The 18236-nt window shown below is 34.8% G+C and overlaps 4 protein-coding genes across 4 annotated transcripts; 3 read left to right on the forward strand and 1 right to left on the reverse strand.

Annotated features, from left to right (window-relative positions):
• Nucleotides 1–498: 498 nt before the first annotated feature.
• LOC111788633 (ATP-dependent Clp protease proteolytic subunit 2, mitochondrial-like) lies at nt 499–2118 on the forward strand. Its single transcript, XM_023669046.1, has 2 exons — nt 499–912; nt 1459–2118. The coding sequence occupies exons 1-2, from the start codon at nt 594–596 to the stop codon at nt 1875–1877; spliced, it is 738 nt and encodes a 245-aa protein (XP_023524814.1). The 5' UTR covers nt 499–593; the 3' UTR covers nt 1878–2118.
• Nucleotides 2119–3205: 1087 nt separating this feature from the next.
• On the reverse strand, nt 3206–5024 carry LOC111788634 (60S ribosomal protein L44). The gene is made up of 4 exons (XM_023669047.1): nt 4943–5024; nt 4050–4229; nt 3879–3953; nt 3206–3438 (listed from the first exon to the last, which is right to left on the reverse strand). Exons 1-4 carry the CDS (start codon nt 4943–4945, stop codon nt 3379–3381), a joined length of 318 nt encoding a protein of 105 aa, XP_023524815.1. The 5' UTR covers nt 4946–5024; the 3' UTR covers nt 3206–3378.
• Nucleotides 5025–10313: 5289 nt separating this feature from the next.
• On the forward strand, nt 10314–12951 carry LOC111787737 (uncharacterized protein YpgQ). The gene is made up of 7 exons (XM_023667775.1): nt 10314–10570; nt 10816–10846; nt 11292–11310; nt 11415–11512; nt 12106–12204; nt 12297–12469; nt 12617–12951. Exons 1-7 carry the CDS (start codon nt 10406–10408, stop codon nt 12701–12703), a joined length of 672 nt encoding a protein of 223 aa, XP_023523543.1. The 5' UTR covers nt 10314–10405; the 3' UTR covers nt 12704–12951.
• A 2361-nt stretch (nt 12952–15312) lies between these two features.
• LOC111787738 (serine carboxypeptidase-like 35) lies at nt 15313–18156 on the forward strand. Its single transcript, XM_023667776.1, has 8 exons — nt 15313–15645; nt 15936–16040; nt 16151–16339; nt 16738–16826; nt 16943–17248; nt 17329–17471; nt 17645–17737; nt 17880–18156. Exons 1-8 carry the CDS (start codon nt 15393–15395, stop codon nt 18139–18141), a joined length of 1440 nt encoding a protein of 479 aa, XP_023523544.1. The 5' UTR covers nt 15313–15392; the 3' UTR covers nt 18142–18156.
• Nucleotides 18157–18236: the final 80 nt, after the last annotated feature.

The following is an 18236-nucleotide window of genomic DNA, read 5'->3' on the forward strand; positions in this document are numbered from 1 at the left end:
TGTTAGTAATAATAAATTTTAAATAGGAAAAATATATGCTAATTTATCAAAAAATGCATTAATGTTTAATAATTAAAATAAATAATTACTCGAATGAATATCTAAAAATTAGTTTCTTAATTATGCTTTTTTAACTAAAAAAATTAATTTTATTTATTTAAATTAGACTAAAATTGATAGTTTCATTAGAAAACTACAAAACCTATTATTTTAAAAATGAAATAATTATTAAATAGCTTTAAAAATAAATTAGAAAAAAATTAAAAATTCATCTTTTGTTAGATTCAAATATTAAAAAAAAACTAAAATTGCAATTAATCCGCAATTTTTATTTTCATAAACCCTATTAAAATGATTTAAACACCAAAATTAAATTTTTGTTTATGGAATAGGCAAAGCCCAATAAGAAACTGAAAAGCCCAATGGGCTCATTAGGCAATGTCCGGCCCACAAATTCAGAGAGAACAAAGGAACCAAATTTCACTGAGGGAGCGAGAGGGGAAGAGAAGGGAGACGAAGCTCTCAAATCTGGAGGCTGAACTTAGAAGCTGATAAACCCTCGATTACGATCTCAACGATCGAGTCAATTGGCCATGATTTGGAGGAGCTTAGCTTCGACTTCCTCAATGCTGCTAGCTAAATCCACGGCGTTGGCGAACGGAAGAACGGCGGCGAGGGATTTTCGTCGCGCTTACAGCTTGATTCCGATGGTGATAGAACACACATCCAGGGGAGAAAGAGCATACGATATCTTCTCTCGTCTTCTTAAGGAGCGTATAATTTGCATCAATGGCCCTATTTCAGATGATACTGCTCATGTCGTCGTTGCTCAGCTCCTTTTTCTCGAGTCGGAGAACCCCTCGAAGCCCATCAACATGTACCTCAATTCCCCCGGCGGCGCCGTCACTGCCGGTATGATAGAAAGCTACACTTACTAATTCAAGATTTTCATTGTTCTGTGCATTATCATGACTTGTACCAGTTTTTTAACTCCTCATTTCTGACTCTGAGAATCTCGTTTAGAGTATGAACAAATAATTAAATTGGGTAAATGGGTGATTTAACATAATATAAAGTGGGAGATTATCATTAAATATACGGTATTCTATAGGTTTAATCTTTTGAGTTTTGGATTTTTGGTCTTGTTCTAGTTACACATGCACATATAGTACTTTTAATTCGTATTATTTTCTCCCAATTTGAGGTTTGTTGACAAGAAAACGAAAGGATTTCAAACTATTTCAGTTCACTGATTATGAAACTTGGCTAATCTCTCATTGGAAGTCTACTTCCCTTCCCCTCATAATGTTAATTTTCACTGTCTGTTACCTCGGTAGACTTCAAATTTCATTTGTGTTCAAAGATTATAATCATGAACTTCGTTCCAAGGGCCAACCTTTCCTGCTTGGAAGATTCGAGGTTGCTGAATTTGATAGAATATTTGTGATGTATTTACAGGGCTAGCTATATATGATACTATGCAGTATATAAGGTCGCCCATCAATACCATCTGTTTGGGTCAGGCTGCTTCAATGGCTTCTCTTCTTCTAGCTGCTGGTGCCAAGGGTGAGAGACGATCGCTTCCTAATGCAACTATCATGATTCACCAGCCTTCTGGTGGATACAGTGGGCAAGCAAAGGACATAACGATTCACACGAAACAGATTGTTCGGGTTTGGGATGCACTTAACGAGCTGTACTCCAAGCATACGTCACAACCAGTAGATACTATCAAAGAGTATATGGATAGGGATTATTTCATGACCCCAGGAGAGGCCAAAGAGTTTGGCATTATTGACGAGGTAATGGATCAAAGGCCAATAGCTCTGGTGACTGATGCAGTTGGTACTCAAGGCCAGGATAAAGGTTCAAATTAAGAATGCGAGGTAGGATTTTGACGCGAAAGCGTGGCATTTCAAAGTTCCATACTGACTTTTGTTAGAATTCTCTAAAAGCTGATCATATCTACCTAGATGTGATGGAATTGATTGTTTTTTTCTTCGCTAAATGTGATTTAGCTGTTTGGATCAGTATTGTTATTAGCATTTCAAAGAGAAAAGCTTGAAATTTAATAGAATTTCAAATTTTGCTCGTATGACAACAAATGTCTTTACTTTATCCATATTATGTTTGCTTCTTCTAGTTCAATTCTACACAATATCATGCGGAAGGTGTATCACAGTTTAACTTTTCGTAGTTAAATGAATAGCATCCATTATATGATACGGGAACACTGGAGGGCTTTGATAAGATTCTTACACCATTGTGGCACAATTTTGTATAGTAGACTCACTGAATGGACGACTTTAAGATTTATTTGTGTATCGATATGGTCATTTATGTGTATATTGCAAATACTACTGAGAAAGACTGTTATAGTGCAAAACATGGATATTTTGGATTTTGAACTGGATTGTTCTGTTCTTCCTTTCAATGTAACGTATCGGAGTTAATTTTGTGTTTCTTCAGCAGTGTTAATCATTTTGCAGCTCGTTTCACTCTTTAATTGTAACAACCCAAGCCCACCGCTAGCAGATATTGTCCTCTTTGGGCTTTCCCTCTCGGGCTTCCCCTCAAGGCTTTAAAACGTGTCTGCTAGGGAAGGTTTCCACACTCTTACTCTTATAAATAGTGGTTTGTTCTCCCTTCCACACCCTTATAAATTGTGGACATTACATCAGTGAAAGGTTTCCACACCCTTGTCAATGGTGATTTGTTCTCCTAAATCCTAAATGGTGATTTGTTCTCCTCCCCCAACCAATGTATGATTTGTTCTCCAACCAATGTAGGACATCACATTAATGCTGTTGCCCAAGGGAATTAATGGAATTTGTTCTCCTTCCCAACCAAAGTAGGACATCACATTAATACGGTTGCCCAATGGTTTAGCCTTGATATCAGTGGACCCAAATATGTATTAGATACAGGGTGGCTTTTCTTTTCAAGTTGTTCGTTGCGTTTGTTGATCGAAGAGATTGGTAGAGCCTTTTAGGATAGGCGTGAAGATGCGAGTTCAAAATTACAATTGGCTACATTGGCTCTTATGTGAGTTTCAAGCACTGTCAAGTCAATGGATGAATATCATTGCCTGAACTAAATGTAAGCTAACAATAATTATTCTCAATAATCAAATGGTTATGCTATGAAAGCACTTCAAACACAAGTTTCTTTGAAAAACAACTAAACGAAATCTAGAACTAAACGAAAAGCAAAAAAAAATTGGAAATTTGATCATTGAGATAAGATGGCTTAAGCTAAATAGTATTGTTACGACATTTAGAACTAATTGGTGAACCAAACAGAGTAATGCTGTAACATCTCCGATAACAATTGATTTTGTAAAAAAGAAATCACAAAAGCTAAGAGCAGACAACGGATCTAGAAAAGAGATGTTCCCTTCCCCTTCTTGTCTCCACCGATTTCGAAGTGCTTGCATCTCTGCATTTGCCAATTAAGTTATTTAGTTAGAAATGAAATAAGGAAACGACAAAGTACTCAGCTAACTGATGAAAGTTTATTTTCCACATTTGGACCTTTCTAAAACAGCTAACAATCCATCGCGATGAGTACTTAGAAAACATTTTGCAATTGAAATCAGAGTCCCAACCAAATATTTCACCCCAAATGCAAATGTTGTGTTCCAGGGGCATTCAGAGCCGAGCATCAGATGCCTTCACAGGTATAGCAGTCAAGTGGCATTTATTTTAAGGGGGTAAAATAATGTAGCTCTATGGGACCCCAGAGACAACTACCTTAAGTGTGCAGTTTGAAAACCACTATATGCTTGAAAGATTGTTCGGACAAGTGCACTAAATTAACAAGATACTGAATAGTGAAAGCCCATAAACAGAAAATGATGAAATACTTGGAATTCTAACCTTGATAGCGTGCTGGGATACGTGTTTGCAACCCTGACATTGCAGCCTCAACACAATCTTCTTGGTAGTTTTAGCCTGTGAGATACACATGTTTCATTTCAATTTTGATTTCCTTGCCTCGTGGAAAAGAAGAAAGTAAGAATTGACTGGATGAGAGAAAAACTAACTGACCTTCTTGTGAAACACGGGCTTGGTCTGACCTCCATATCCTGATTGCTTGCGATCGTACCGACGCTTTCCCTGTGCAGCAAGACTATCCTTTCCCTTCTTATATTGTGTAACCTTGTGCAAGGTGTGCTTCTTGCACTCCTTGCTTTTGCAATAAGTTTTCTTTGTCTTGGGAACGTTCACCTGTTTCCCGATACAGTATCCACGTTCAAATTCTAAACTATGACACTACTAGCTAAAGACATCATTAAGACAACAAATATTACGAACCAATATGATCCTACACTACTGCATTTGCACTCACTGATCTAACATCCTTTTTCTATGGAATATTCCATGAACTCATAATCAAGGATCCAGAATCATTAATATATTCAATGTGCAATGTTTAACTCGAGGAAAATCCTTCTTAAAAAAAATGCATGATGAAACAATCCAATCTCCGTCAATTCTCGCACCTTCAGAAGCTCAGTAACACGTCACATAATTTGTTAACACTATCACTCGACTACAAAAGATGAACCAGTCGCCTATTAAGCACAAATTCAGATCGACAATACGAACAATTTAAAAAAAAATGCACGCAAAAGAAAACGAAGACCATAACAATCCATCATTTGTGCCCGCCACTAAAACTCCACAGAACACTGAACTTTCAAAACGATACCAATCGCTTCAGCAGTTTACTTTTTCCATCACATAAATCTTTAGCATCATGCACAACAAGGTCAAACAAGAGAACAAACAGATAGAGCAGAGAAAAACACAGAGGGAATCAAGAGTGGAAGTAAATGCACATCAAAATCTCGAAGAAGAAACAACCAACGAGAGAGATTCAACAAAATAAATGAGTAGCTAACAAAATCGGATTGAGAGACGAAGGGTAAGAAATGTACCATGGCTGCTGAACGTCTACGAGACCGGCCCGAAAAAAAACCCTAACAGATGGGAGAGTAGGAAATGGAGGCGAAACGAGAGTTATATATCTGTTGAATTGGAGAAGAGAGCGAATGAGTCGACGTTTGAGTTTGTGGATTTGGGCCCAAGTAGATTCATTCACGGCCCAACAATAAATTTATAAAAAAACAAAAATTAAAAAATCAAATAGTTATAAAACTAAGTTGATAAATTTTTATTTGTTTTATTTTTAATTCAAATGTGATTCTATTTTTTCAAAAATAAAATAAAATAAATTTCCTTAAAACATACGCGGAACAATTATCCATTTTAAAGTATTTTTATATTTTTTAATAATAATTTATGTCTTATCTATTGAGCTATGCTCGAATTGACTTAAAAGCATCCTTAAAAATAATATCTACACGTTAAATATAAAAAAATTTAAAAATATTAATTGTAACACTATTATTTAAATATATGTTTAACTCAATAAAATTACAAATTTGAAGTTAAAATTAACTTCTGAATTATTATTATTAACTTAAGTACAAAAATATATATTATAATTTAAATAAATAGTCATGCACAATAATGATAAAGCCGGCAGAAATAGAAGGATGGATCTATACGCTAATTATTGCATTTTTTAGTATGAAAAAATAAATAAATATAGTAATATCTAGTCAAATATGCAATTAAAAATAGTTGACAACGACACATAAATAAAAATAATTTTATAATAAGCTATATATATATAATTTATGGTATGATTATTCTATTTTTAAAATTGGTTTATTTTTGCACCATTTTTTACCACGATTTTCATATTTTTATAGAAAATAAGTTCAATTTTTAAAAACTAAAATAAACTGTAATCATTGTTATTGCTTTATCGCATATTATTTACTTTTTTTTAATGTAAATTACCATAAGAAAACAAAATAATAATAATAATAATAAAATATCAACAACAGTTAAAATAAAATAAAAAATGTATGAAAAGAAAAAAAAAATCCAAGTTCAATAGAACATGTAGAAATGAAGGTTCAAATAGGTCGACAGTATAATGTCTTAACTATAGCTTACGGCTAACAAGTTATATAGCGTCTAACTTTAGCATATTGTTTACTTCAATGCACGGAAAAATCTTAAGTGTTATGAACAGTTCCTCGCAAAGCATGCACTAACAACCGTGTGCTTATTGCTAATTGTTTTTACTTTAGGCATTGGATCGGGACGGTCAAGCATGTTGAACTTATTTTCATTAGGTCGTTTTATCGATATTTCAACAACTTGCGAACTTAAACGAGCTACCCGTTTGACTGACGTCCATTTCTAAAGCATGACATCCCGAACACAAACGTCACATCTAGATTTCATGAGTTTTGAGGTCGTTGAAAATGATAATTAAACGATATATATATACAAATATATACATAAATCATGAAAATAGCTGATTGGTTTATTTTATTTTTCGATATTATTTATATTTCTATATATTAGTCGAATTATTAGTTTTACAGTGCTCGAACTCTTACCCTCGCCAATAATTTACAAAAATTAGCGTAACAACCTGTCACATCTCCGCCATTAAAATATTCTTCAAGCTCCCTCACATGGCGGTTCCCCGTAACCTAGCACAAACCTCTCCAGAAACCTTCCCGAAACCACCTCCTTTTCGATTCAAGACTCGCATCTTGCCGCCGCCCTCTGATTCGGTTTCTGACCTCAATCGGCGGCAGAAATAGAACAGCGCCGTCGTGCAGAGTATGGCGCAGAGTTGTCCCCACAGCACCACAATCGCCACTGCAACAATCACGATAATCAGATCGAGTATCTTCGCCGGGGAATTCATCGGAGGCTTATCCGCTGGTTTCCTCCGCTCGGATGACGTCGGCGTGGGATTTTTGACGGCGGAGAGATGAGATACTGTTTTTTTCAAATCTTTTTGGCGGTTTAGTCTCCGGGAGGGAAGAGAGATAGAATGCAATAACGCGGCGGTTCTTTTCGCCGGCGTAAGAGAATCAGACCGGGTTGACTCTGTTTTCTTCCAAGTTTGACTCGGCTTTATCAACTCGACGATCTTGGTTCGGACCGTCGGAGCTCTGGATTTAATCAGCGGCGACGGAGGCGGTTTCTTAAACTCCGGCGAAAAAGAGGCTTTATCGTCACATGGCACGGTGATCTCCGGCACGGCAACGTCGATTGGCACAGTTGCAGAGGACTTCTTAAATCGGAACCGAGGCGACGGAATCCGGCTATCCCGTCGGCCGGTCGTCGGATTCTTCTTGGTCTGAACTTTGGGGGAAGATCCGAAGCAGCGGAGGAGAAAATGGAGTGGGCGTTTGGACGGAGACATTTTTTCAGAAGCTTCCGCCATGGGAGAGCAAAAATAAAGCAGAGGAAACGGAGATCGGCATTTAGAAGAACGGGGTTTTGAACTGAGATCTTCTTTTAAAGGAAGAGGTTAGTATGGTAATTTGAATAAAATATAAAATAAATTGATTTTTTTTATATTTTGATAAATAATTGGTATTAGTAATTTTTTAGGTAAATTGTAGATTTTATTTCCAAATTTTAAGGTAAATTGNAAAAAAAAAAAAAAAAAAAAATGAAAATAAAAAGAGGTGGGAATGGTTTTAATTTGTTCGACTTTGAATAAAGGAAGATTGGTCATGAGAAATGACTTGGAAATTTACGACTGGAAAGACTCCAATAATAATTTTAATAATACGAAACGCTTATAAACTTAAAATTATTCGATAGTTTTCGAAATTTTTAATTTTATGTCTAATAGTTTCGTGACATATTAAAATAAAAATTGAGGTATATACATAAAATTCGAATAAAATAATAAATTTTTAATTTTGTTTGGTACGAATTAAAAAAAAAAACTTTGGTAATTTGGAGAAATGGCAACAACTAAAATATAAGCATTTTTCTTTAATAAGCTAAAATCTAAGGCTTATCCACTCTAATGTCACATTTATTTGGTACCACCTAACCCCTATGGCCTAAGTTTTCATTAAAAAAACATTGGAAGATTGACATCTCACACAAATGACACATTTCCAAGCTCATTGGAGTAGTTAACCCCCCTTTGATTTAGTGTCCTATATCCTCTTTTTCACAACTTTATCCTATTTTTTTATTATCTTTTCTTTTGCTACAAGTAATCTATCTCAGTTCATCCGGTCCAACCATATTAATACTGATGTATTAAACTTTGTACTTAAACGTATTTAGACAAGAGCAAAATTGAGTGAGTGATCTCTTGAAAAGTCCTCGTGTTGTATAAATTCTTGAGCTAACTCGAACATAACGAACCAAAATTTAATTCAATAAACACGGTTTTTGACCTAACTAGACACTCAATTTAATGATAATCTATTATGTCAATCCAAATCTTTGTCCGAATATTACGATAATAATTATAATAGTGAATTAACATGTTTTTAAGGTAACGAACAACTTTTTAATTAACATTTATTAGCTGACATACCAACTTGACAGGTTAAAAGTATAAAAATAAAATCAAAAGTATAAATACAAAAAATAATATTAATAATTTAATTATGTAAAATAAAATGACATGAGCTCAATAAAGTTTTCTTGGTACATGGTATTGATTAACTAACTACTACATTGGTTAGATTTGATTAAATGTATACACTCAATATATTTTATTTCTTATTACTATATGATTGTGTGCTGTCCACACGGTATTTATTATTTATTATTTTATAATAAAATAATTATATATTGCTAACAATTTAAGTCTACCGCTAATAAATATTATTTATATTGGCCAGTTACGTATAATTGTCAAATCTCAGATTTTTAAAATACGTTTAAGATGTTTCTACACTCTTATACCCTTATAAAGAATATTTCGTTTCCCTCCCCAACCGATGTGGGATCTCACAATTCATCCATTGAGGCCTAATGTTCCCATTAGCACGCCATCTGATGTCTGACTCTGATACCATTTACAACCGTCTAAGTCCACCATTAACTGTTATTGTTAGTTTTGGGTCGTCAGAGGTTTCTACATTTTTATAATAAATATTTTGGGGCCGAAAAATAAAATTAAAATAGAAAAAAAATTAAGTTTTTATTGAAATTGATGACAATTCAAATATTATGTTGGGGTATATTTAAATATTAATTTTACATAATAATATAATTAATTAATAGCAAATCTGTGTTATGTATTTATAAAATAAAATAAAGGATGAAAAAAATATACCATATGGAAATATTCTAGAAATAATTAGTGGCACTCGATTTATCGAATAGAAAATTTATATTATTTTAAACAATAAAGTATACTTATTTTTATTTTTTAAATAAATAAGAAAACAACATCTTATTTAATTATTTTTTTTCAGTACTTTTATTTAATAATTAGAAAAAGTTAGGTCACTTATGTTACGAAAAAAATGACGGGTATTACTTTGGTCAATTTTTTTTTTAGGATTCGATCCCGTTCGAATTGGGTACAAGTTAAATGTGCAAATGACCGAATCAACCCAACCCATTGAGATTGAGACCAAGCCCAAGCCCAACCCGAACCCGATTTCTCCTCCTCATCAGGTTAGCCTTGCATCACTTCACGTAGCAGTGCACTAGCATAGTGTCATCAGTATTACATAGTTTCTTCATCTTATTCTTTATTCGTCACATTTTCATCCTTAGTCTTTATGTTATTCATTCGTATTTTGATCGTCCACGTCTAATAGCTTCTTGTACAACATATCAGAGTCTTGACTTCTGATAGTCTAACAACTTCTTTCGCTCAAATTCTTCTTTCATTTTTCGCTACTCACCTCGCGACGCACCTCATCGAAATTGACGTGAAGAAACTCAGTTCAACAGCTCGACTTTCGTTCTTCTTCACCTCATTGAACGTTCTTCCTCTAGTAAATTTATGTAATACTTTGTTGTTTTTATCGGCAACGGAAATCCTTTCATTTTCGGTGAGAGGAAATCGTTGACGGTAAGTTGTTGGAAGAAAATAAAACACCTAAAATAACAAAGAAAGAGAATATGTAAAATAACCGTGGTAAAATATTTTGAACAGATTTACCTATTTAAATATAACTTATCTTAAAAACATATGTGATACTTTCTATAAAATTGTCATCTTAAACTTTGGTAATCCATTTAATCGTGTTTGTCGTCAAATTGAGGTATTCAATCAACTAATGAGATCGTGTGAATCGAAGAACTCACGTTTTATCTAACCTATTTTTTTTGTTTTTGTTTTACATTATCCATGTAATTGATTCACAAACTAAAAGTAATTTTTTTTTTTTGTTTTGTATTTTATAATATCAATGATTTAATTGCAATGGTGGATTAAATTCAAGAGCCGCCGGAACCGGTGGGTCCTTTTACTCTACTTGCTGTGCCATCTTCAGCTGGCGGCTGCGGAGCGAAGAAACGGAGAAGAGAAAATGGCGAGAAGAGAAACGGTGAAGAAGGCGGAGGAGCTGGTGGAGATGGCGATGGGCGGTAACGACGCGTCGCACGATCCTTCTCACGTCTGGAGAGTTCGAGACCTTGCTCTCTCACTAGCCGAAGAAGAAGGCCTCTCTTCCAAGACTGACTCCATGGAAATCGTATGCTCGTTCCTTGAAAACTCCTGCTCCGATTTCCATTTTCTGCCATTTTCGCAACAATCATGTCGATTCTGTTTCGTATTGGTTTTCGATCTTAGATGTTAATCGCTCTAGTCTGTGTATTTTCACGTTTAGCGCTAGACTTTCTAGGAGAACTAACATTTTGGTGATTGAGGACGTTCGATTGATTATTAACCTCCATGATTCGTGGAATCTTTCTGATTTTCAGTTGGTGATTTTGGCAGGTGGAACTTGCTGCGCTCCTCCACGATATAGGTATTCTTTTGTTATCCATATCTACATTGTGAGTAGAACATGATAGAACAAGGTCGATGCCAGCTTGCTTCATCCTGAGCCTAATTCTAAGAATCCCGACCTGAAAAGAAAAGCATGCTAACTCTTGAATTCCTAGAGTTCATCTTATCTAGATTCATTCCTTTGCATTTCGGCATCTATTTTAGATCTTGGCTCTACATCAGGTCTTTGAATTAGTAAGAATCTGAAAAAGACAAAAAGAAAGGAGAGAAAAAGTGTGTGATCACTTGTAAGCACCAATAGGAAATCAAGCAGAAATGAACTATTTGAATCTGTTTGGTATTTGCATTTCTAATCCATTTCTCTTGCTGGAGACTCATTTTAAAGAGTTTATGTTTTTCCTCTGATACTGTCATCTCTTGTTCGTTTCGGGTTAGTGAGTATCTGTTCGTTTACCACCTTGCAGGTGATTACAAGTACTTGAGGTTTGTTTGTTTCTCTTTCTTTGTTTAAATCATCATAGTTATAGCTCTTTTATTTCTTCGTTTTTCTTTTGATCTTACTTGTTAGTAACTATTATTCTGTGCAGAGACCCAAGTGAGGAAAAAGTTGTGGAGAATTTTCTTGAGGAAGAGGGAATTGAGGAAAACAAGAAACAAAAGATATTAGCGATCATAAAGGGCATGGGTTGGTATCTGTTATACTTCAATTTATAAGAACTCTTTGATTTTACATGTAATTTTAATACTTCTGCATTTAAAGCTACAACCACTTAAGCTACTACATTTAGTTACCAAGGAAATTTGTATGATATTAAATCCCAGATGGGTAGTTACCATCGCTTGAATCCATTTCCTCCAAGCCCTTAGTTATTTGCATGACGCTTATCGGCAATTAGGCCAACTTATGATAGTTCTTATAGGATGTTAATGTATTGGGCATTTGAATTTTGAACGTTATTACAATAGGTGTTTGAAGGGCTTTGTGTGTGCGTTCGTGCGTACAACCCAAACATACTACTAGCAGATATTATCCTTTTTGGACTTTCCCTTTCAAACTTTTCCTTAAGGTTTTTAAAACGCGTCTGATAGGGAGAGCTTTCCACACCCTCGTAGAGATTGCTTTGTTCTCCTCCCCAACCGACGTGGGATCTTACCTACACAGTTTGAAAATTAGGCATCTTGAGTTAGTGTTTACTTGCTAGATTGAATTTCTTTCGTTATCCAAATGTTATTCATAAAATACTAATTTTCCCACCTCATGTATGTTATGGCATCCAGGCTTCAAGGAAGAGATTGCTGGCCTTTCAAAAGTTGACTATTCTCCAGAGTTTGGGGTGGTTCAAGATGCTGATCGTTTAGATGCAATTGGTGCTATTGGTAGTAGTTTGCTGTCATATTACGTCAATTTATACAGCTTATAGTCTCATCCTTGAAACAATTGCACCCTCTTTAATTTCCTTTCCTTTCAGGGATTGCTCGATGCTTCACTTTTGGTGGAAGCAAGAAGAGAGCGCTTCACGATCCTGCAATTCGTCCTCGAACAAGTTTATCCAAAGAAGCATACATGAACAAAGAAGAGCAGACTACTGTGAATCACTTTCACGAGAAGCTACTGAAAATAAAGGATATGATGAAAACAAAGGTAATTTGTTGGAATATCTGATGTGACTACTTATGCTTTTTGCTTCCTTGGTTCATCCATCTTTCTTCCTCTTGTGAAGTTTGCTCATAAATCACAAAGATTTCAACTCTCAGTTATGTTAAGAGATCGTTTGGGCATGAATTTCAGGCTGGACAGAGGAGGGCAGAGAAAAGGCACAAGTTCATGGAGGAATTCCTGAAGGAGTTTTATGATGAATGGGACCAAAAGGCTTAATTCTTTATCGAAGATATCATCCATTCTTCTCTGAATCTCAAGCTGGAAATGCAGAGAAAGATTACTTGTAAGAAAACTACCAACCTTACCCTATTTCTAAAAATGCAGTGTCAACTCAATTCCACTATATATGTTGTGATACAATAGGAAGAATCGAACTTTTGTTCCAAAACATGGAGTGTTCCCTTTTGGTTAGATGCTGCAGAAGTAGTTATCAATTTGACTTGCTAAGCGACTTAGAAACCAAATCCACTAGTAGATATTGTCTGCTTTGACCCGTTACATATTATTGTCAGCCTCATAGTTTTAAAATGCATCTATTAGGGAGAGATTTCCACACTTTTATAAGAAATGTTTCGTCCCCCTCTCCAACCGATATGTGATCTCACAGTCCACCCTCTTAGGGGTCTAGCAGCCTCATAGTTTTAAAATGGTGTTTGTCTCTTATACCATTTGTAACAGCTCAAACCTACCGCTAGTAGATATTGTTCATTTTGACATGTTACGTATGGCCCTCAGCCTTACGGTTTTAAAACGCGTATGCTAGAGAGAGGTTTCCACACCTTTATAAAGAATGCTTCGTTCTCCTCTTTCATCGATGTGAGATCTCACAATCCATCCCCTTTGGGGCTTAGCATCTTCACTGGCACACTGCTCGGTGCCTGGCTCTAATACCATTTGTAACAGTCGAGGTACACCGCTTCAGTTCATCGTACATTTTGCTTATGGGTCAAGTTTGTATGGTTTGATTGTCATAATTGCTAGTGAATTCTCGTGCTGGTTGAAGTTGGGAAGTTGAGGCTTGGGTAAATGTAATGTGTATCAAATTTGCAAATGTGACGCATTAAGGTGAAATGGAACTATGATTTCTTTTACTGGTGTGATTGGAAAGAGACTGAAATGACTAGAATGTCCTTGGGTTAAAAGGTTGCTGAGAAGCCGTGCGCACGAGGGTAGTGCAGGGCGAAAGTACAGGTCTGTCAACTAACGGACCTCGTAAAAGGAGGGCCCCTGATCACACAAAAATCAAACTTTATAGATAGAAGAGCCGTTAACTAACGATCCCTCTAAATTCAAAATTTCCATTTCTGTCCCTGGGCCCATCTTCCTTTTTTATTTTCTATTTTTTACTTTCATTTTTCATTTAAAAAAGAGAAAAGAAAAGTTCCTTTTTTCTTCTTTCTGTCGTTATTCTTTTTTGTCTACCCTTTTATTATTACTTATTTTACTTCTAAAAAATTTATTTTATTTTTTGAAAGAGTAATTTTATATGACATTTGAAAGAGAAGATTTGGAAGGATTACTTCTTTCGTTCGATAAAGATTGATTTAATTGAAAATCGTAGAAAAAGATTGATTTAATTGAAAATCGTAGAAATTAAATTAAATTTGTGGAGGTTTGGTTTCGTTCCGTTTAAATTTTTAGCACTTTACTTTTAGTTCCACTCGAAATATTTCGTACGGGTAGGAATATTTTATTTACTTATGTACTAATGATTGGATCTTAATTATATTATATTCTTCGTACTTCACATTCTTTTNTTTTTTTTTTTTTTTTTTTTTTTTTTTTTTTTTTTTTTTTTTTTAAATATTTAGAAATATAAGATTTAGTTTCTACATGAATTTTTTCAATGAATTTCGTATTTTCTGAACAAAATATTTGAATTTGAAGTTAAATTTTTGCACACATATCCAATATTTAATTTTTAGTTAGTTTTTTTCTTAATAAAATTAAACTAAGATCCAACATATAGGGGTGGGTAGAAGAGGAGTGGAGGGCATGGTACCACAAGCATGAAGGAGGCCTCACCACCTTGGCCATCAATCCCTTGTCCTTTCCACTAACACTTTGCCTTCCACTCGCTCCACATGACTCATGACTCGATAATATAACTCTTCTATTTCTAACCAGCTCGTCAGTAATTTTATATTTTAAAAAAATATTTTTAGATCCGTCAGCTTTTATCGACTAAAAAAGTAGGTATAAAAAGTATCGAACTTATTTGAAGTAATGTGCAAAAGATATCAAAATAGATTCTTAAAGCTAAACTAAACCAAACATTTGCTTTCCATTGGAACTCGAGATTCTTCCTTTCATTCAAAAAGCGTTTCCACTTAAAAAAAAATTGACATCTATGGTTTAAATGATGCCATGTACAAGTTATTGGAAGTTAACATCACGACCATAACATTCACCATGAACTTGGAGAGAGATGTGAATAGATGGAATCCACCATAGATCTTCGTTTAAATGAATGTCACATCCACCGGCCTAAATTTCTTAGAATGTGATAAATTTATCGAGATTTTCTATTTTTTTTTAAAAAAAGAAAATTACCAACAAAAAATTTAAATCCATCGAACTAAAAAAAAGTGAATTAAGTTAAAGAGATAATGTAATCCACTCCGATTAAGTCAAAATAGTAGTTCAACCTCCAAAATTTTTAATTACAAATTTTTAATATAATTTTAATTTTTTTTTAATGATGAGGACTAAAATGAAAGAATTTGAAAAGTTGGAGGATTAAAATGAAATTTAATCTAAAAAAAGTGATTAAATTGAAAAAAAGTAGAGACAATATCTATATAAATCTCACAATTATCTTCTTTTCAATCTCCAAATTCATTTTCTCTCTCTAAATTTAGAGAGAGAGAGAGAACAGAATTATTACCGTTGACCGGCGACGACCATGGCATTTTTTCGGAACTTGTTGCCTTTGTTCTTCACTTTACTTTTCTCTACGGCGGCGGAGATCGACGGAGATTCGCGGCGGAGAGAGGCCGACAGAGTGACCGACTTGCCGGGGCAGCCGCCTATGAAGTTCCGACATTATGCCGGCTACATCAAACTCCGGCCAAATGAAGAGAAGGCTCTGTTTTACTGGTTTTTCGAGGCTCAAAACGACGTCGCTCATAAGCCTCTCGTTCTTTGGCTCAATGGAGGTTCTGTTCTCTCTCTTCCTTGATTTTGTTATTATTCTCATTTAGTCCCCTATGTTTGAAATTTTTGCAAAATGACCCCAAAAGTTTGATGATTTTGCTTGGTAGTCCCTCATTATTTTTTATTTTTTATCTCAAATTCAATAATACATTTATGTTAATTTTGTATATAAATACCATTTTTATTTAAAAGTAAGAATTAAATTTTATTAAATTATTTTTTTGTGAATTTTAAAAAATGTCAATTATATCACGATAAAAGTCGTGTAACTTAAATGTTAAAATATTAACAGGGCCAGGCTGCTCGTCCATAGCGTATGGAGCTGCACAAGAACTTGGTCCCTTCCTCGTTCAGAGCAATGGGAAGCTTAAACTCAATCCTTTCTCTTGGAATAAAGGTATCGCTTCTCGACTTCCCATTTAAATTTGAAAGAAATTAGAATTTAATCCCTATAATTTATTAAATTTCATAAACCGTCTCTGTATTGAATAAAAATGTGTGGAACAGCGGCAAATATGTTGTTTTTGGAGTCACCGGTGGGAGTGGGATTCTCATATACAAACAAATCATCAGATTTACAAACGCTTGGTGATAAAGTCACAGCCGAAGATTCTTACGCCTTTCTTGTTGGTTGGTTCAAGAGGTTCCCGAGTTTCAAACTCCATCAATTCTATATAACCGGAGAGAGCTACGCTGGTATTTTCTTCTATTTTTATAGCTCGAGTTTGATTTCAATGTGTTTTCGGGTTTGAACTCGAACACACGTGTTTGAATTGTGCAACGAAAATGAGTTGACTTGAGACGTTTTAATTTAGGTTAAATTACGAGTTCGACGTGCTTTCTAGTCCGTGAGTTTCAAAAGTTTGAATTTAGGTTAAATTACAGGTTCGATGTGTTTTCTGGTCCACGAGTTCGTACATTTAGAATTTAGATAACATAAGATTAAAATGCGTCCATGTTCAGATAACACGTGTTTGAACTGTGTAATAGAAACTAACTAACTTCCGAAATTTGAATTTAGGTTAAATGGTTATCGAATCCCGCTCGTAAATTTATTATTGACTCCGTCTCTCTCTTTTATTATTTGTTTGAAGGACATTATGCTCCCCAACTTGCTGAGCTCATTTACGAGAAAAACAAACAGTCTAGCAAAGATTCGATTATTAACCTCAAGGGCATAATGGTAAGTTCCCTTCTTTAGAGATGTGGAAAAAAAAAATAATAATTAATATATATATATATATACACGAACACATTTAACTATCATATCAATTTAACTATTTTAATTTTTTAAATAAGATCGGAAATGCAGCCATCAACGACGAAACAGACCTAAAAGGAATGGTGGAATTTGCATGGAGCCATGCCATAATATCCGACCAGCTCCATGCCAACATCTTCAAGGACTGCAATTTCTCGGCTGATGCTCAAAACCTAACACTTTCTTGCCTTAATTTTTTCCGAGATTTTATAGTTTCTTACGACAAAATTGATATCTATAACATTTATGCTCCAATTTGCCTCGCTTCTTCTTCTTCATCATCTTCTTTCGACTCGGTGTTTAGACTCGTCGGTGCTGCTGTTCCTCGAATCTTCTCCAAATACGTAAGACTTCAAATCTCTCGAAAACCTCTATTCAAAACTCCTTACTCATTTCAGTTTTTTAATCTTTGAATTTGACTTAGAAATCACGAAGTAACGAGCTGCTAGCAAGAGGGTACGATCCATGTACTCCAAACTATGCAGTAAAGTATTTTAATAGAGGGGATGTTCAAAGGGCTCTACATGCAAACGTTACTCAACTTTCTTATCCTTACACCCCGTGCAGGTACTTTTCTAATAACTCGTGATTATTTTCATGAAAAAATGTTAAATAAAATATGAACGTAATAGATACAACCGTAAGAGTTTAGACCCTGGGCTCGTTTTCTCATTATTTTTCTACCACGAGTTTCATTTTTTTATAAGTCTTCATTCTAATTTTTGGCATTTTTGTGGCAGTAATGTGATTCTAAATTGGACCGATTCTCCTAGCTCTGTGTTGCCCATCATACAGAAGTTACTCCGAGCACAATACCGCATTTGGATTTATAGGTAATTTTCGTAAATTTCCTCGAAAATATGAATATAATTTCACGTCGATTAAAGTAAAAAAGAAAATGACCAAATAGACGAAGTAAATTCCAATATACTAATAAGTTATTATGAAACTTTTTAAATGTATGCAATTTTGCAGTGGTGACACTGATGGGAGAGTACCGATAACATCAACAAAATACAGTATAAACGAGATGAATTTGAAGATCGAAGAAGAATGGAGGGCGTGGTATGAGAGGCGTCAAGTGGCTGGTTGGGTTGAAACCTACCGAGGAGGCCTCACATTGGCCACCATTAGAGGGGCAGGCCACCAAGCTCCGGTCTTTGCTCCTCGACAATCACTTGCCCTACTCACTTATTTTCTCTCGGGCAATCGATTACCTGCGTCTTCTAAAATTTAGTATACTATTCACTCTCGTTTGATGTTGTGTTCGATAACTATTTTATTTTTTAAAATAAATTGGTCTGTTTACTATTTTCTTTCTTTTGAGATTAT

The sequence above is a fragment of the Cucurbita pepo genome, chromosome LG02 (assembly GCF_002806865.2).
Source record: "Cucurbita pepo subsp. pepo cultivar mu-cu-16 chromosome LG02, ASM280686v2, whole genome shotgun sequence".
Lineage (NCBI taxonomy): Eukaryota > Viridiplantae > Streptophyta > Magnoliopsida > Cucurbitales > Cucurbitaceae > Cucurbita > Cucurbita pepo.